At 38.6% G+C, this 17,699-nt stretch overlaps 1 protein-coding gene across 1 annotated transcript; it reads left to right on the top strand.

Annotated features, from left to right (window-relative positions):
- Positions 1–11,444: 11,444 nt before the first annotated feature.
- Positions 11,445–12,084, top strand: LOC133876179 (mitogen-activated protein kinase 19-like). The gene is made up of 2 exons (XM_062314463.1): positions 11,445–11,448; positions 11,563–12,084. The coding sequence occupies exons 1-2, from the start codon at positions 11,445–11,447 to the stop codon at positions 11,985–11,987; spliced, it is 429 nt and encodes a 142-aa protein (XP_062170447.1). The 3' UTR covers positions 11,988–12,084.
- The last annotated feature ends 5,615 nt before the right edge of the window (positions 12,085–17,699 follow it).

The raw sequence follows: 17,699 nt of genomic DNA, 5'->3' as shown, positions 1-17,699 counted from the left end.
AGACCCTTGTCATTTTTTTTTAAACCTAGTCCTATCTTGTTTATTTAGGAAATATTCTTTGTCTAGGAATGAATCAAGATGTTTATACGGGGGATTCGATACAATTCTAACATAAAATACAAAAAATATTTTCTAATAATTTATTTTTGACTAAATGTTTATATACTTGAACAAAAACATGCTTTATATAAATTATAAAATGTATTTATAATATGAGATAATTCAAGGGATAGATTATTAATGATTATTATGTTTGGTACAATTTTGATTTTATGCAGTCATATGAGATAATAGGATGATTACGACTTCAGAAATGTATAACTATCTAAAAAGTTCTTAAAAAATTTAATAGTACTGGGAAATATTTCCATCAACTGGGTCCATTGACTCACTGAAAGTGTCGGGCCGCATGATCCATCGCATGGTAGAGCCAAGCCCACCAGGAAGTAACCCGCAAAGAGCACATAAAGTTATTGAAATCCCGAGATACCCGGAGCATGTCTCAGGAACCTTGAGGCCCACGTTCCGGATACATTGCAATCCCATGTTCCCGAACGTGGGTCCACACGATCCGGATGCGTGAAGACATGCAATCTGGACATGTGGAAGCCCATGTCTTAGATGCAGAAAGTGCCCATGATTCTGACATGCGGAGGTCCTTGATCCGGGTAATGGAAGACCCTTAGAGGATCAGCTTTCTCCATTTCTGGGAGAAACCGATCATCATCCTTACTATAAATACCTACAGACATTCATGTATACTCTAGTTGAAATTATTCTGATTAAGGCATTGACACATTCTCTTCTTGAAAATTGACTTAAGCATCGGAGTGGGACCAGCTGGCGGCAAGAACTCTTACCGACCTTCACTATTTTGTAGGAGATTCACAAAGAACTTTCTAGAAGCTTGTGCTGCCAACCGGAAACTGTTTTAAAAGTTTGGAGCCGTCTGTGGGAACGACTTTCAATCGTTTCTCACAAAAAAAAAAAAATTTAATTTGTAATGGTGTGCACAAGATTCACAGATCCTGGAAGGAACAACCCTCCACTCGAGATGGGGGGACTATCGAATAACGAACACTTCGTTGCCGTAGAAGCCCGGATTGCTCAAATGTCCAAGGATATGGAAGCTCTCACCGAGCAAAACTTGCGACTATTGGGACGATTCCCGGGGGGACTAATCTCGGAAGAATCGAACGAGAATGAAGGAGACGAGAGCGATGCGCATGTTGATGGAGTTGTAAATCTAGGGAGCTGAGGGGGTCCTTGGGACAACCAACTCGGGGATCACTCTCGGAACGATGGAGGTGAAAGGACTCTTCACCAGAATAAGAAGAAGAGGTTAAGTGAGGTGGTTGCCTCCCTTGACGAGAAGTACAACCGCCTTCAGCAAGAAATCCACCAAATGGAGAAAGGCAAAACTTCTTTGGTAGACAACCTACTGCTCGGGACGGCCTCGTTGTTCACCGATCTGATATATGTTGTTCTCCTGCTTGAAAAGTTCAAGATCCCAAGCATCGCAACCTTCTCTGGGATCAAAGATCCAATCGAACACTTGGATAATTATCGGGCTCATATGAGATAATAGGACGTTTACAACTTCAGAAATGTATAACTGTCTAAAAAGTTCTTAAAAACTTAGTAGTATCTAGGTTAAGAAATAGGTTGCATCCATAAAGTTAGTTTTAATGAAAAAAAAGATTATAAAATGTATATGTCAAACCTTAAAGAAGAAACTTAATTGAAGAAGGTAATGAGTTAAAGAAAATTACTAAAACGATTTTGTCCAGAGAAAAAAAATAAAAAAAAATTAAAATCAAGTGACTATGATTTCCTGGTTTACGAGAAAAATGAAAAGTAGAAAAAAAGTAAAAAAAAAATAAAAAAAATAAAAAAATAAAGAAGGAGGATGAAAATTACCATAATTACATGATTTATGAGTAAATGTTCAGCCTCTGCCCTATGGCAAAATTTGCAGAATCTCTTGAGGGCTCCTCAAGGTGTACGGCGTTGCGGGGAGAGCAGTACAAGTTGGTTGTGTCCGCTCGATGATGCCCGTCCCGTTCGGTTGGGTTTTGGACATGCTGTCATGTCAACATAGTAGGTTATTTGTATGTTTTCTTTTTTTTTTTTTTCATGTTTTATTAAATTTAATTTAGCTTTTAAAATTATTATACGTGGAATCAAAATTCAAATCTAAAGGGCCATGATGATGATTATTCCAAATGTTAGAGTATATGATTATTCCTATCATATACTCTAAAAGCTACTCATGTTGAGAAGTGTTCGGCTTCATTCTCTTTCACATTTCTTGTCCATTTCCGTACAAGAGATGTGCAAATTCATAATTGAATATGTGGGTTTTCCAGATTTATTGGAAGATTTGCTAAAGAGGTATATAAAGAGTAATTCTAGACGCCATATCCATGTCCCTTTTGTGCCCATCTAATAATGATGTGGCTTTTAGAAGATGTGGCTTTTAGAGTAATTCTAAAAGTCACTCTTGTGTCTTTCTTATGTCCCTCCAAGAATGATTTGGCTTTTAAAATCACAACTTGATAAAAAATCAATAGTGATAAATCACAAGCTCAATGGTGATTTTAAAAGCCACATTATTTTTGGAGGGATACAAAATGACAAAATAATGACTTTTAGCATTACTCTGCTTTTAAAATCACCATTGGACTTGTGAATCTGTGATTGATCATTAATTATTAATGTTTGATCAAATTGTGATTTTAAAAGCTACATAATTATTAGAGGAATATGAGTATGACGTCTAGAATTATTAGTATATAAGAGCATCTTCAACAGTAATAGCCAAAATAGCTTACCGGAAAAGTACGTACAATTATCTACTTTAGCTAATGTTTTTTTAATGCTATTTCCCACAAATTATCAATTATCTTCAATTTACTTATTTTAAATACTATTTCTCATTTTTTTTTTATTATATTCTTATCGACACTCCATCAAAGAAAAAATATTGGAGTTCTACACTGAATCTAGTGGAATTCGCATTCATTTTGTTGCACCATACAGTGCTGCACCAGTTGGAAATTCATTGAAATTATTCACCTGATATTGAATCATTCAATTATTCTCATATATCATTAAGCATACATGTAATCAATGAAGGATCATTTTAGCGAACAAACAATCTCTCATTAAACCAACAAACACATACAAAGTCATACGTGTGAATGTGATTAATGAAGTATCATTAAAAAAAAAAAAAAAATTCAACATACAATAATGCAATTCACGCGTGAAAGCGACAAAAAATGGAAAAAAAAAAACAGCCGGTCAATAATTTTCATAAATTTTATCGTAAATGTGAAATACTTAAATAGAAAAATAAAAATTTTATACAAATAAAAATGCGGGAGAAATAAAAAAGATGCAGGGTTGTTTGTTTGCTTGGCTCGTCAAACCTGGACTAGTTCATAGCTCTTCAGGATTTGATTATCAAGTAATAGAAACTTTACAAATAAAGCCCGAGGATTGGCATTCAATTGCTTGCATCTTTCAAACATCTGATTTGAAATGAATAATAAAATCCTTTCAATAAGTGGGTTACTGGAGCGAATACGAAATTACTAGTGCTCGATCACAAACATTGGCCCAAAGAATTCGGAATGAAAGGGTTTGCTTTGACCGTTAAGATCAGTAGGTAACCCACTCTCTCTGTCTTTATTTCTATTGCATTCTATCTCATCGCAGAACATACTTTTGTTTGTTTGGTTACAGTTCATGCCCACTTGTCATGAACCCCGGCCCGCCCCTGAACTTCCCTTCACTACCAACCCTCCCCTTAAGATTCCTCATGGCTTGGTTATATATGTTTGCAAGTTGCAGAAAGCACTGTAAGATCGAAAACAGGAATATCTCAAAAAAAAAAAAAGAAAAAAAAAAGGAAAGTAAAAAAAGAACAAGAATGAATAACATTATTCATAGTAGAAGAAAATATTATAATTTGCCTATTTTGCTGTGGAGGTAAAAATGTTAATAATAGTTGAATTTAATTATTATAAAGGATTTGACTACTTTACTGAAGATTGAAGAAAATAACATCAAACACGTCTCATTTATTTCTTCTAGTCAAATAGTATTATGCTGATCGAGTAATGCTAGAAGTCTCTTTTGTGTTCCTAAAAAAATGAGATGGCTTTCAAAATCACTATTGGGCTTGTGATTGATCACTATTGAATCTTAATTAAACGGTAATTTTAAAAGCCATCTCATTTTTTTAGGAACACAAAAATAACATCTAAAAAACTTCTAGAATTACTCGTATCTGCTTTTTTACATGTGGGTCCTACATATCCATCCAATGGTTAATTTTTTTACATGTGGGTCCTACGTATCCATCAAATGGTTAATTTTTAAAAAAATTCTTAGAGTTATACAAGAGTTATAGACATATCATCCCTCAATTAAAAAAAAAAGAAAAAGAAAAGAAAAGAAAAGAAAAGGTATTTCTTAACACGTCAGACATAAAGTAGTTGTGGCGTCCATTGTCGGTTACTAATTATGAAGTTTCCAGGAAACAAGAAAAGCTCTGCCCGGATGGATTAGTATTTTTCTCCAGGAAACAAGAAAACTTCATTAACAATTTACTTCTCCTTGTAGTAGTAGTAGTAGTAGTAGTAGTAGTAGTATGGCTTCCACCGACATTCATCGTGTATAAAAAAGGCACCACACCGGCCAGTAGAGTGAAAAGAAGAAACAAAGATTTCTTTTGGTTTGTCTTCTAATTTCGAATTCCTTCTCCTCTCTGCTTCTACGTACGTTTGTGAGTCTTTGGAGAAGAAGATGAAAGCGCTCCTAGGTTGTCTCTGGAAAAAGAAACATGCTTCAGAGCCCAACGCCAAGCCAAGTGCAACCACTTGCTGGTCAGTTCAACGAGAGAAAAAGAAAAAGGAAAAGGGTCCAAGTGCCAAGACCAAGACCAAGACCAAGACCAAGACCAAGAGAACCAAAGATGCTGGCATGGTTGTCGTCTTTGCAGGGGCAGGCTGCGGCGGCGGTTGTGGTGGTGGTTGAGGAGCTTAATCAGACCTTTTTTTTTTTTTTTTTTGAATTCATCTTTGTCTATCTATCGCTTGTGGAACTCATCACTAAATTTCGTGTGTGGTTCTGTTTTGATTTTTGAATAAAATACTTTTCATCCTTGTTTACCTTGTGCTTAATAATTAATTACGTTACAATTAGTTGTATGGATCTAACGAAATTTTCCATCACCTTGGGCTCTTTTCTTTTTTCTTATTTTCGAAAAGAAAATTAGGTCGGGTTGCACTGAATTGACATGAAAAGTTTTAGCCAAACCCAATAAAGGCCTTATCAATTTTTTTAATCCCAAGCCGGGTGTGGCAAAATTTGCAGAATCTCTTGAGGGCTCCTCAAGGTGTACGGTGTACGGCGTTGTTATGATACCCATTCCATAACATTCCGATTGCTTGTTGATCGATGCATCCCGATTGATTTTGACGAATCCGTGGGGGGGTCCCAACGTCCACCAGTAGCAATGTTTGGTTCTTCCTCATGGACCTCCAGCTTCAAGTTGCATAGACGAAAAATCTCCAAACCCTCTCTTGCCTCTAGGGCCACATCACCTGGGGAAATAAACTTACCTTCAAAGACCCATTTATTCCTCCTAAGCCAGATGCCTCTTGCCAACACTGCCATCATATTCAAATCTTTCTTACTGTACCGGTAGCAAGCTTGTTGAAAGAGATGCAAGAAACTTGAAGCCAGGAAGCTGCTCTTTTGGAAAATTCTGGATCCACTAGCCCAAACGTCCTTAGCCGCAAGACAACTCCAAATAGCATGCAGCTCGTCTTCTTCCTCCTGTCCACAACAAGGGCACTGGTTGTCCTCCACCACTCTGTAAATTTTGAGAAGTTCTCTGCTTGATAATCTTCAAGGCAGAGGATTTAATCTTATTTATAATGTAAGGGATTACATACAATGAGCTCATTGAGCTGGATACAAACAAAAGCACCTAAAATTATGTGCAATGAATAAACTAATGTACAACTAACTTCTATGCTGATTACATTTGTTTGAGCAGGAAACAGGGAAGACTTGAAACCATGAAGACAGGCGGCTGCAGAGTCTTCTAGGGTCAGCTGTAGATGTGCGGCTGGATCATGTGCAGACTGTGGGATTTGATGATTCCTGTTTATGGAAGGTTGAGGATGTTGGATGCTGGACCATGTGCTGAAGCATATAAGAGAGAACAGAAATGGTGTATCACGAGCTGGTCTATCTATTTCTGAAGGAATTGACCAAAGGGTAGGTAACGGCTACTAGCCGTTACTTGATGCTTGGTGATTTCTGCATGATCCTATTAAACAGGTTAATCTTAGTAGGGAGAATGTTTTTGCTTGCTCTCCACTCAAAGAATTTGACAGTATTTGGAACATTAAGGGACCAAATAGATTGCCAAACCCCTTCGTGCACCATGGTAGAAGAACACTCCCCTATACAAAGCTGTTGTAATTCTTACCCCAAGTGATAAGCATTGCGAACCGAGAACATCTAATTCTTTGTACCCTGCCAAATCAGCCTATCAGGGGGGAGAGAAGGGCATAGGGGAATGTTGGAAATAACCCCCGCATCTTCCTCAGAAAAAACCTCTTTAAGCAGATTAATGTTCTAGCCCCTTGTGTCTCGGTCTATGAGGGCTGCCACTGTAGAACTTTCAGGAAGCACCCGTGGTGGAGTTTGTACAGAGAAAGAAGTAGCCTTAGGAACCCACCTATCTCCCCACACTTTAATACTCTAACCATCACCAACCCTCCAAACCACCCTTTGTTGCAGAAGTTCTTTAGCTGAGAGAGTACTCTTTCAAGCAAAGGAGGGTTTACTCTCAAGAGAAGCCTCCATGAAAGGGGAATGAGGGTAGTATTTGGCTTTCAATATCCCGGCAATGAGAGAGTAAGGTGCTGTGACGACAATTTTTTTTTTTTTTTTTTTCTTTTCTTTTGTACAAAACATTTATAAAACATAAAACGAGTTATCACAGTGGCACGACTACATTTTGAGAATTTTGGCCCGATTTAACAGTAAATTCTAACGGAGGACCTGTTATTGAGACATTTTGAAACATAGATACCTTGGTTTGAAACGTTTTGAAATTCAAGTACATTAAGTCAAAAAAGGACAATAATTCAATACTTCGATACCTTGAAGGAAAGTTCTCCCAATAAAAAAATGTATAACGAAGGCCCTCTAGTTTAATTTGATTTTTTGTTGTTCTTTCATTAAAATATTCTCTTTTGATTAGAATTGATTCTATTTTTCCACTTATAGAAATCTACTACAAAACCATTTGCGAAAAGTTGGAAGGAATACTTTGATTAGAATTGATTAGAATCCGAAACTCAAATTACAATGTCCAACATAACATACACGCTCTCCGACCGTTGGAGTATCCCATTACAATCCGAAACTCAATGATGAAGGAATAAGCTTGCATCTAGACCTATTGCAGAAAAGAAGAGACGAAGCACAGATCACATGAACTACCTATTAAAACTGAAAAGCTCACTACTTCAATAAAAAAGTGAACCCCAAAAAATTCCAAATCGGAGATTGGGTTCTTGGAAAGTTAGTCTGATGACCAAAGACCTGGCAGAAGGGAAACTCACTCCCAAATGGTAAGGTCCTTACCAGGTGGTCAAATGTCACTAGAAATGAGCTTATCATCTGATCTCAGTCAATGGTAAGCCACTACCGAGATCATGCAATGCCGAGCATCTGAAGAAATACTACATGTGATTCATATGTACTCCGAATTTCTCTGATTATGATAAATAAAAGCATATTTTCTTTAATTGATTGTTATGGCTCACATCCCCTTGAAACAAGGTGATAGTTCGGAATGTGATTGTGGCTTCAAGAAAAACGGACTGGTTACCTCCCTTGGTCATAACTTAGACAAATCCGAATATTTGTCTAACTTATAGGGGGGTAGCTCAGAAAAATGGCAGGTTACCTTCCTCAGTCATAACTTACACAAACCCGATTGTTTGTCCAAGTTATACGGGGGTAGCTTTGAATAATTGGCAGGATACCTTTCTTGGTCATAACTTAAACAAACTCGATTGTTTGTCCAAGTTATAAGGGGTAGCTCTGAAAAATTGGCAGGTTACCTTCCTCGGTCATAACTTACACAAACCCGATTGTTTGTCCAAGCTATAGGGGGGTAGCTCTGAAAAATTGGCAGGATACCTTCCTCGATCATAACTTACAAAAACCCGATTGTTTGTCCAAGTTATAGGGGGTAGCTCTGAAAAATTGGCAGGATACCTTCCTCGGTCATAACTTACACAAACATGATTGTTTGTCCAAGCTATAGGGTGTTGCTCTAAAAAATTGACCAGCTTCCTTCCTCGGTCGTAACTTACACAAACACGATTGTTTGTCCAAGTTGTAGGAGGATAGCTAAGAAAACTGAAAAGCTTCATTCCTCGGTCATAACTTACACAAACATGATTGTTTGTCCAAGTTATAGAGGGGTAGCTTTAAAAAAATGACTAGCTTCCTTCCTCGGTCATAACTTACACAAACACGATTGTTTGTCCAAGTTATAGGGGGGTAGCTCCGAAAAATGAAAAACTTCATTCCTCAGTCATAACTTACACAAACACGATTATTTGTCCAAGTTATAGGGGGTAGCTCAGAAAACTGAAACTCTTCCTTCCTTGGTATTAACTTAGACAAACCTGATTGTTTGCCTAAGTTATAAGGGGGTAGCTCGGAAAAATGAGAAGTTACATCCCTCGAAAATAACTCAGACAAACCTGAATATTTGTCTCAATTATTTGGGGGGTAGCCCAGTATGAGTTGCTAAGTTATGATCTATACGGTTAAAATGCTCTCTCAAAAATAACATAGAAGAATTATTATTTGTCTGACTTATTGGGGGGTAGCTCGGTAACCATCATAACTGACAGAAAAACATCGAACCACAAGATCATGAAGATTTCATTGAAAATATTTTTCATTAATTGAAGTAAGAGAAATTTTCACTACAGAAAATTTAAAATTACAAAAAGTTCAAAAAAGAAAAAACAAAAATATTTACAAGCCTACATCTTCGATTCCATCTTCACCCTTGGTTGCAACCACGGAGGTGTGCTTTGACTCGGTGTCTGGAAGAAGATGATGGCCACCATGTGCGTTCGAAGCATTATCACCCTAGTCCGGGAAATCAAGAAAAAATTGCACCTCTAACCGTTCAAGCTCCAAAAGTCCTTGATTTGGGACATTAAGTGAAAAATGAAATTTGACTTCTAAAATAAATAGAAAGTGCGTGCACAAAGTGTCAATAAAAATAACTATGCGGAAAATAAATTAACGAAGTGGAAACTCAATTAGAGAAAAACCACTACGGGGCAGCCAAACCCAGGATATCCACTATTCAGAAGGCAAAGCTATATACAAGATAGTAATACTCACATATACCCGATGCAGTAGTCGTACCTTGCTCTTTAACGTGTAACCTAACACGAATGCTTCCCAACCAGGTCTCCTACATGAAGGGGTCTTCAATGAAATCCTTTATCTTAGGGCCAACCCCTAAGATAGACTTCAGTTGTAGCGCAACAACAGTACACTTGCAATGGCTTCAGAGGAAACTAAATCAGCTCAACAATCTTCAAAATAACTTCTCTGAGCACTTGTGGAATTCAATACCGAATTCTTACAGTTCTCAATGCCCAGGGTCCTCTATTTATTGGCTGAGGTGTAGAATGGGCGACTGCTGTAATATGTACGGACGCCGTCAGGACGGTGAACCTGAGCCGTCCGGACAGACAACGGTGCGACATCCAAGTATTGCCCAGGAAGTCTTCCGGAAGGACCTAGGTGACAGCCTCCAATGGGCATCCCCACAGACCTTCCCTCAGAGACTCTATTGGAGGCCTTCTTCTGGAAGTACTTGCCCTGCCAGCGGTCGGGGTAGAACAGCTAGGATCGGTCTGAACCGACCGTTACTCTTCAATTTGGACCGGTTGCTCTTCTTCATTCCGAGTCGCTTCCTCCTCTTCGGCCCAATCTGGTTGTCTATCCCCGGTTTGAATGTTCACCTCGGGGTGGATCGGCACAGAACCCGAAAAGATCGTCAACCCAATCAGACTCAAGCTCAGCTACGGGAGGTGGAGGAGTAGTAGCAAATTCCAAACTGAGGGTCTGAGGGCTGTTATTCATCTCTTCCACCTCGCCTTCCTCCTGGATGCGTTCGACTCTAGGGGCATCCCAAGCAGATATAGGCTCCTCCGGGAGTTCGTACTCTTGATGGCCAAATAAGCTCTTCACTTGGCCAATCCAACTGTGTATATGCTCGTTTCTAGTCTTGATCTGGGACCTCTTTGTGACCTCTTCAGCCATGTCGGTCTCCTTTTCAGCAGATCTTTTACACTTCCTCATGAAAGTCTTCACCTGACAAGGAGTTCCTTGTGGACTATCCCCAACAGCACCTTCAACAACCTCTCGAGGATGGGTCGGAACTATTTCCTCCTCGGATACAGGTCCCTCTGTAGTTTCTTCCACCAAACAGAACTCCGGAGTAGGCACCCTCTCAGTTTGGGTAGACTCCCGATCCACCGAAGCTGTTGAGCTTAAATCTAGTGGAATCCTGAGAGAAGCCTCGATGTGAACTTCAGGCACGGCTTCCCGAGCTATGGCATTAATCAGTTGCTTTGTTGCCCTCATTGGAGGTACACGCTTTGAGCCAGAAGCAGCCCAAGGTTGTCTGAGAGTCTTCTTCTTCGTGGCCTTCTTTGGAGTACCTCCCGGTGCAAAAGCTCCTTCTGCAACTTTAAATTGTTTATAATCTTTGTGATTTCAGGATAATATGTTAGCCAAATTTAACTTAGTTTTCATGATTATTAGTAGAAACACCAAAGGCAGCTTGAGGTGAAGAGGTGTTGGGGTCAAAACAGAGCCGCTCAAAGAAGTTCAGTTTGGACAATTCAAGACTCTAGTTTTGCTAATTTTAAGTTGCAACTCTGCCAACCACTGTTGCCTTTGAAATTCATTCATGCCTTGTGATTCTTTCTTGCATGTTTATATCTGAAAGTATCCGAAAGTTTTGAATGGTCATTTCAGTGCATGGAAGAGTTGTTCTAAACAGGGGAGGGGCCTTTTCTTTTTCTTTTTTCTCAAATTTATTTATTATTATTATTATTATTATTATTTTCTAATAGTGGACTTAATGTGTTCTACAAATTGTCTAATTTTTTTCCTTTTTTGTATTGTTGAGTGGTAATTATTTATTTGTAACAAGTAACATATATATTGCAAGCTTGAATACATTCTTGAATTAAGAGTGAAAATAACAATATTTGCTTCTCTTCAATGACCTCCCGTTGTATCATGTCTCTATTACCTCAAGCAGTGTTATGTTAGATGAAAACTTTACAGCAAAAGTAAGGATGCGTTTCTTATGTTTTATTAACTTTAACCATTTGGTTCTATAAATACTTTTATCTTTAGAAGATTTGCGATGTTTTTTTATACTGTGATTGTGATGTTTTTTTTTTCTCTGCACAGCAAAACCTGGTAAAGTTGTGGGACCAGTACTACCTTATGAGGATTTGAGAAGTATAAAAGCTGAATATGGTTCAAGGATGTATGATAGAAATGCAGTTCCTACTCCTCAGGCAGTAACTGCACAGTGGTTTCTCAAGACTCACACGGTGAATCGAGAGAAATCTGGGTTAGAGGAAGAGAGGGATTTGTCACAGGCCAAACCCCAACAATGCAACACTACAACCAAACCGGCCTCGGGCATGGCAATGGATGCCAAAGCTAATCCATATATCCAATCGCAAGCCAAGGGAGACCAGTTGAACGAACGAATTACCATCGATGCAAAACTGCTGCATGCACAGTCACAATTTGGTGCAGCTGGTGCTGCAGCCGTAGCTGTAGCTGCTCACAGGAATGCAGGAGCGGTTAAGTATGGACTATCTTAAGTGGGGTCTTGGGAATCCTCCTGGAGTATGGGTGGGCAACAAATCCATCCTGGGATTTGGAGATGGAAGGTGGGGATAGTTAGGATCTCTTCCCGGAAAGAGGGTTTTTTCTAGGTTTTATCCACTTTTTACTTGTTTTTGATCATGTAAATGTCATTATACATATTTCTCATTCTTGAAGTTGGTAATAAAAAAAAAAAAAAAAAAAAAGGTATTTCTTAACACGTCAGGGATCAAGTACTTGTGGTGACTAGGCTTGGCAATTCGGGTTCACGAGTCGGGTTCGTGTCAACCCGGCCGACCCGATTGTATAAACGGGTTCAACACGAACACGACCAGATTATTAATCGGGTTGGAACCAGTGACCCGAACACGACCCGATTAATAATTGGGTAACCCGAGCACGACCCGAGAAACACGATTAGTAATCAAGTAACCCGTTAACCCGACACGACTCGTATACACATATCCAAATGGACATTGCTGATAATCCTTAGCTTCTAGCTATATATTCAAACAAACTTAGAGGACGTTCGCAATTACAGGCTGATCAATGATCCATGGCCCATATCAAATAATTCAGAAAATCAATCAAAACCCATATGTATATACATGTTTTTGTTTGAGTGAGCATCAAGGTATACCAGGGGGAGAGCCGGAGAGGAGAAGCAGAGGGTAAAGAGACGAGATCGAAGTGGCCAGTGAGTATTACTTCTTTCCGAGCTGGGTGAATGGTGATGGTGATTCGGTGAAGACCGTCAAGTGGTGATTCCAATTTCCACTGATTCGGGCACTGAAGAGTTGAAAAGTGATGAAGCCTGAAGGGCGTGCGGCAGTACTGTAGTGCGGCGGTGACGCGGTACAGCGGTGCGGCGGTGATGCGGTAGCAGCGGTGCGGCCGTGATGCGGTACAGCGGTGCGGCCGTGGTGCGGTAGCAGTGGTACTTAAGTGCATCCATGCGGGTCTGCAGTCTGCTGCGGCTAGGGTTTTGTTCTCTAGTCTAATGTCTCACTAATTTCTGATTCAGATTCAATGATTCTTCACGGAATCACGATTTCATTTTCACGTTTTTTTGTTTTTTTTTTAAGTAGACGGGTCACAATCGTGTTCGCGGGTCAACCCGCGGGTTGACCCGCGAAACATGATTATAATCAGGTTGACTCAATTATGACCTGAATCCGATAATACTAAACTCAAACCCGAATTTTTCGTGTTGTGTTCGTGTCGGGTTCTCGGGTTGTGTCGAAAATTGTCAACCCTAGTAGTGTCCGTTGTTGGTTACTAATTTTATGAAATTTCCAGGAAACGAGAAAAGCTCTGGCTGGATGGATCATTATTTTCTCTCTGGGATTGCTTTTATTTACAGAACTATATATAACATTAATTAATTAATGTGAAGTTGAACTCGTAAACCGCCAATTGCGTTCATTCGGCAACGTCATTACTTCTCCTTCTTGTAGTAGTAGTTGTACGTATTGCTTACACCGACTTTCGCTTATATGACATTCGACTTGTATAAAAAGGCTCCACACCCAGACCCAGTAGAGTGAAAAGGAGAAAGAGAGATTTCTTTTGTTTCGAATTCCTTCTACCCTCTGCTTCTACGTTGTGTTCCCGGCCTGTTTGTCCGAGTCTTCGGAGAAGAAGATGAAAGCGCTCCTAGGCTGTCTCTGGAAAAAGGAACATACTCCAGAGCCCAACGCCATGCCAAGTGCAACCACTTGTTGGTCAGTTCAACGAGAGAAAAAGAAAAAGGAAAAGGGTTCAAGTTCCAAGACCAATACCAAGACCAAGACCAAGACCAAGAGAATCAAAGATGCTGGCACGGTTGTCGTCTTTGTAGGGGCAGGCTGCGGCGGTGGTTGTGGAGCTTAATCAGAACTTTTTTTTTTTTTTTTTTTGAATTCATCTTTGTCTATGTATCGCTTGTGGAACTCATCACTAAATTTCATGTGTGGTTCTGTTTTGATTTTTGAATAAAATACTTTTCATCCTTGTTTACCTTGGGCTTAATAATTACGTTACAATTAGTTGTATGGATCCGAACGAAATTTTCCATCCCCTTGGGCTCTTTTTCTTCTTTTCTTTTCTTTTTCCCTATTTCCAAAAATAAATAAATAAATAAAAGCTTTATTCTAAGGGTCTATTTAAGTTTGTAATTTAAAAAAGTGCGATTTTAAAATGTGATTTATAAAAACGTAGTTAAGAGTTTGACAAAATTCCCGTTAAGAATTTGGTAAAATCGCAGTTTAACCTTTAAAACCGCAGATTAGCCTTTAAAATTATGCGTTTTCAAAAAAAATCACATTGCCTGCGATTTCAAAAAGAAGATTTTTGCTTTTTCAAATTACAATTTTTAAAAAATGCAATTTTCAAACGATTCAGTTTTTGTAATTTAGTTTAAAATCACAAGTTTTGTTTACAAAATCATAATCTCAAATGCACATAATTATGCACCGGATCTAACAAAAAAAAAAAAGAAGAACAGGTCTAGTTGCATTGAATTGACATGAAAACTTTTAGCCAAACCCAATAAAGACCCTTGTCATTTTTTTTTTAAACCTAGTCCTATCTTGTTTATTTAGGAAATATTCTTTGTCTAGGAATGAATCAAGATGTTTATATAGGGGATTCGATACAATTCTAAAATAAAATACAAAAAATATTTTCTAATAATTTATTTTTGGCTAAATGTTTATATACTTGAACAAAAACATGCTTTATATAAATTATAAAATGTATTTAGCATATGAGATGAGATAATTCAAGGGATAGATTATTAATGATTATTATGTTTGGTACAATTTTGATTTTATGTAGTCATATGAGATAATAAGACGATTACGACTTCAGAAATGTATAACTATCTAAAAAGTTCTTAAAAAATTTAATAGTATTGGGAAATATTTCTAATAGTTAGTAAATGGGTCCGACAATCGAAGTCGGACCAGTTACTATTTACCATCCCAAAGAAGGACAACTACACAGTCAATCAACCGGGTCCATTGACTCACCGAAACGGTCGGGCCACATGATCCATTGCATGGTAGAGCCAAGCCCACTCGAAAGTAACCCGCAAAGAGCACATAAAGAGATTGAAATCCCGAGATACCCGGAGCATGTCTTAGGAACCTTGAGGCCCATGTTCCAGATACATTGCAATCACATGATGCGTGAAGACATGCAATCTGGACAATCGGAAGCCCACGTCTTAGATGCAGAAAGTGCCCATGATTCTGACGTGCGAAGGTCCCTGATCCGGGTAATGGAAGACCCAAGTTTAGAGGATCAGCTTTCTCCATTTCCTGGAGAAACCGATCATCATCCTTACTATAAATACCTATAGACATTCATGTATACTCTAGTTGAAATTATTCTGATTAAGGCATTGACACACTCTCTTCTTGAAAATTGACTTAAGCATCGGAGTGGGACCAGCTGGCACCCTCGGCAAGCACTCTTACCGACCTTCACTATTTTGTAGGAAATTTACAAAGAACTTTCTAGAAGCTTGTGTTGCCAACCGGAAACTGTTTTAACAGTTTGGAGCCGTCTGTGGGAATGACTTTCAATCGTTTCTCACAAAAAAAAAAAAAAAAAAAAAAAAAATTAATTTGTGATGGTGTGCACAAGATTCACAGATCTTGGAAGGAACAACCCTCCACCCGAGATGGGGGGACTATCGAATAACGAACACTTCGTTGCCGTAGAAGCCCAGATTGCTCAAATGTCCAAGGATATGGAAGCTCTCACCGAGCAAAACTTGCGACTATTGGGGCAATTCCCGGGGGGACAAATCTCGTAAGAATCGGACGAGAATGAAGGAGACGAGAGCGATGGGCATGTTGATGGAGATGTAAATCTAGGGAGCCAAGGGGGTCCTTGGGACAACCAACTCGGGGATCACTTTCGGAACGATGGAGGTGAAAGGACTCTTCACTCGAATAAGAAGAAGAGGTTAAGTGAGGTGGTTGCCTCCCTTGACGAGAAGTACAACTGCCTTTAGCAAGAAATCCACCAAATGGAGAAAGGCAAAACTTCTTTGGTAGACAACCTGTTGCACGGGACGGTCTCGTTGTTCACTGATCTGATATATGTTGTTCTCTTGCCTGAAAAGTTCAAGATCCCAAGCATCGCAACCTTCACCGGGATCAAAGATCCAATCGAACACTTGGATAATTACTAGGCTCATATGGACCTTCACGAAACTCCATCAGAGGTAGCCTGCCGAGCCTTCCCACTCACTTTGTCCAGGAGTCCCGAGATTGGTTCAAAAAACTCCCTCCGAAGTCCATCGTTAGTTTTGATGACTTGGGAAGAAAGTTCCTGATCCAATTTTTGGTCGGACGCGAATGAAAGAAGCCTTCGGGTCATGTAATGTCGATGCGCCAAGAGATGATCAATCCTTAAGAGACTACATCATGAGATTCAACCAAGCCAAATTGTCTGTAGAGAGTCCTATGGACGAAATGGTATACGCTTATCTGTATTAGGGGTTACGACCAAAGGGGCCCTTGATGGCCAACCTTGCTCGCCGAGAACCCGAGAACTTCCTAGAGTTTATGGATAAAGTGGAAGAATACATAAACCAGGAAGAAACACTCCGAGCCATGATGGGCTCCCAAAAGGCTCAAGTCTCGGTTCCCAAGAACCCTGAGAATAAGAAGAAGAACTTTTAGCCAAACCCAATAAAGACCCTTCTCAATTTTTTTAATCCTAGTCCTATCTTGTTTATTTAGGAAATATTCTTTGTCTGGAAATGAATCAAGATGTTTATCTAGGGGATTAGATACAATTCTAAAATAAAATACAAATAATATTTTCAGATAATTTATTTATGCCTAAATGTTTATACTTGGACAAAAACATGCTTTATATAAATTAAAAAAATGTATTTAGTATATTAGATAACTGAAGAGATAGATTGTTAAAAATTATTATGTTTAATTGGTACAATTTTGTTTTTATGTAGTGCATATGAGATAATAGGACGTTTACAACTTCGGAAATGTATAATTGTCTAAAAAGTTCTTAAAAAACTTAGTAGTATCTAGGTTAAGAAATAGGTTGCATCCATAAAGTTAGTTTTAATGAAAAAAAAGATTATAAAATATATATGTCAAACCTTAAAGAAGAAACTTAATTGAAGAAGGTAATGAGTTAAAGAAAATTACTAAAAAGATTTTGTCCAGAGAAAAAAAATAAAAAAAACAAAAATCAAGTGACTATGATTTCTTGGTTACGAGAAAAATGAAAAGTAGAAAAAAAATAAAATAAAAAAATAAAAAAGAAAGAAGAAGAAGGATGAAAATTACCATAATTACATGATTTATGAGTAAATGTTCAGCCTGTGCCCTGTGGCAAAATTTGCAGAATCCCTTGAGGGCTCCTCAAGGTGTACGGCGTTGCTGGGAGAGCGGTACAAGTTGGCTGTGTCCGCTCGATGATGCACGTCCCGTTCGGGAGGGTTTTGGACATGCTGTCATGTCAACATAGTAAGTTATTTTTTTTTTTTCATGATTTATTAAAATTAATCTAGCTTTTAAAATTATTATACGTGGAATCAAAATTCAAATCTAAAGGCCAATGATAATGATTATTCCAAATGTACTCTAAAAGCTACTCATTTTGAGAAGTGTTCAGCTTCATTCTCTTGCATATCTCTTGTTCATCTCTGTACAAAAGATGTGCAAATCCACAATTGAATATGT

This window comes from Alnus glutinosa, chromosome 8 (genome assembly GCF_958979055.1).
Source record: "Alnus glutinosa chromosome 8, dhAlnGlut1.1, whole genome shotgun sequence".
In the NCBI taxonomy this organism is placed as follows: Eukaryota; Viridiplantae; Streptophyta; class Magnoliopsida; order Fagales; family Betulaceae; genus Alnus; species Alnus glutinosa.
The sequence above is the reverse complement of the archived record's forward strand: the minus strand, read 5'-3'. Positions and strand labels throughout refer to the sequence as shown.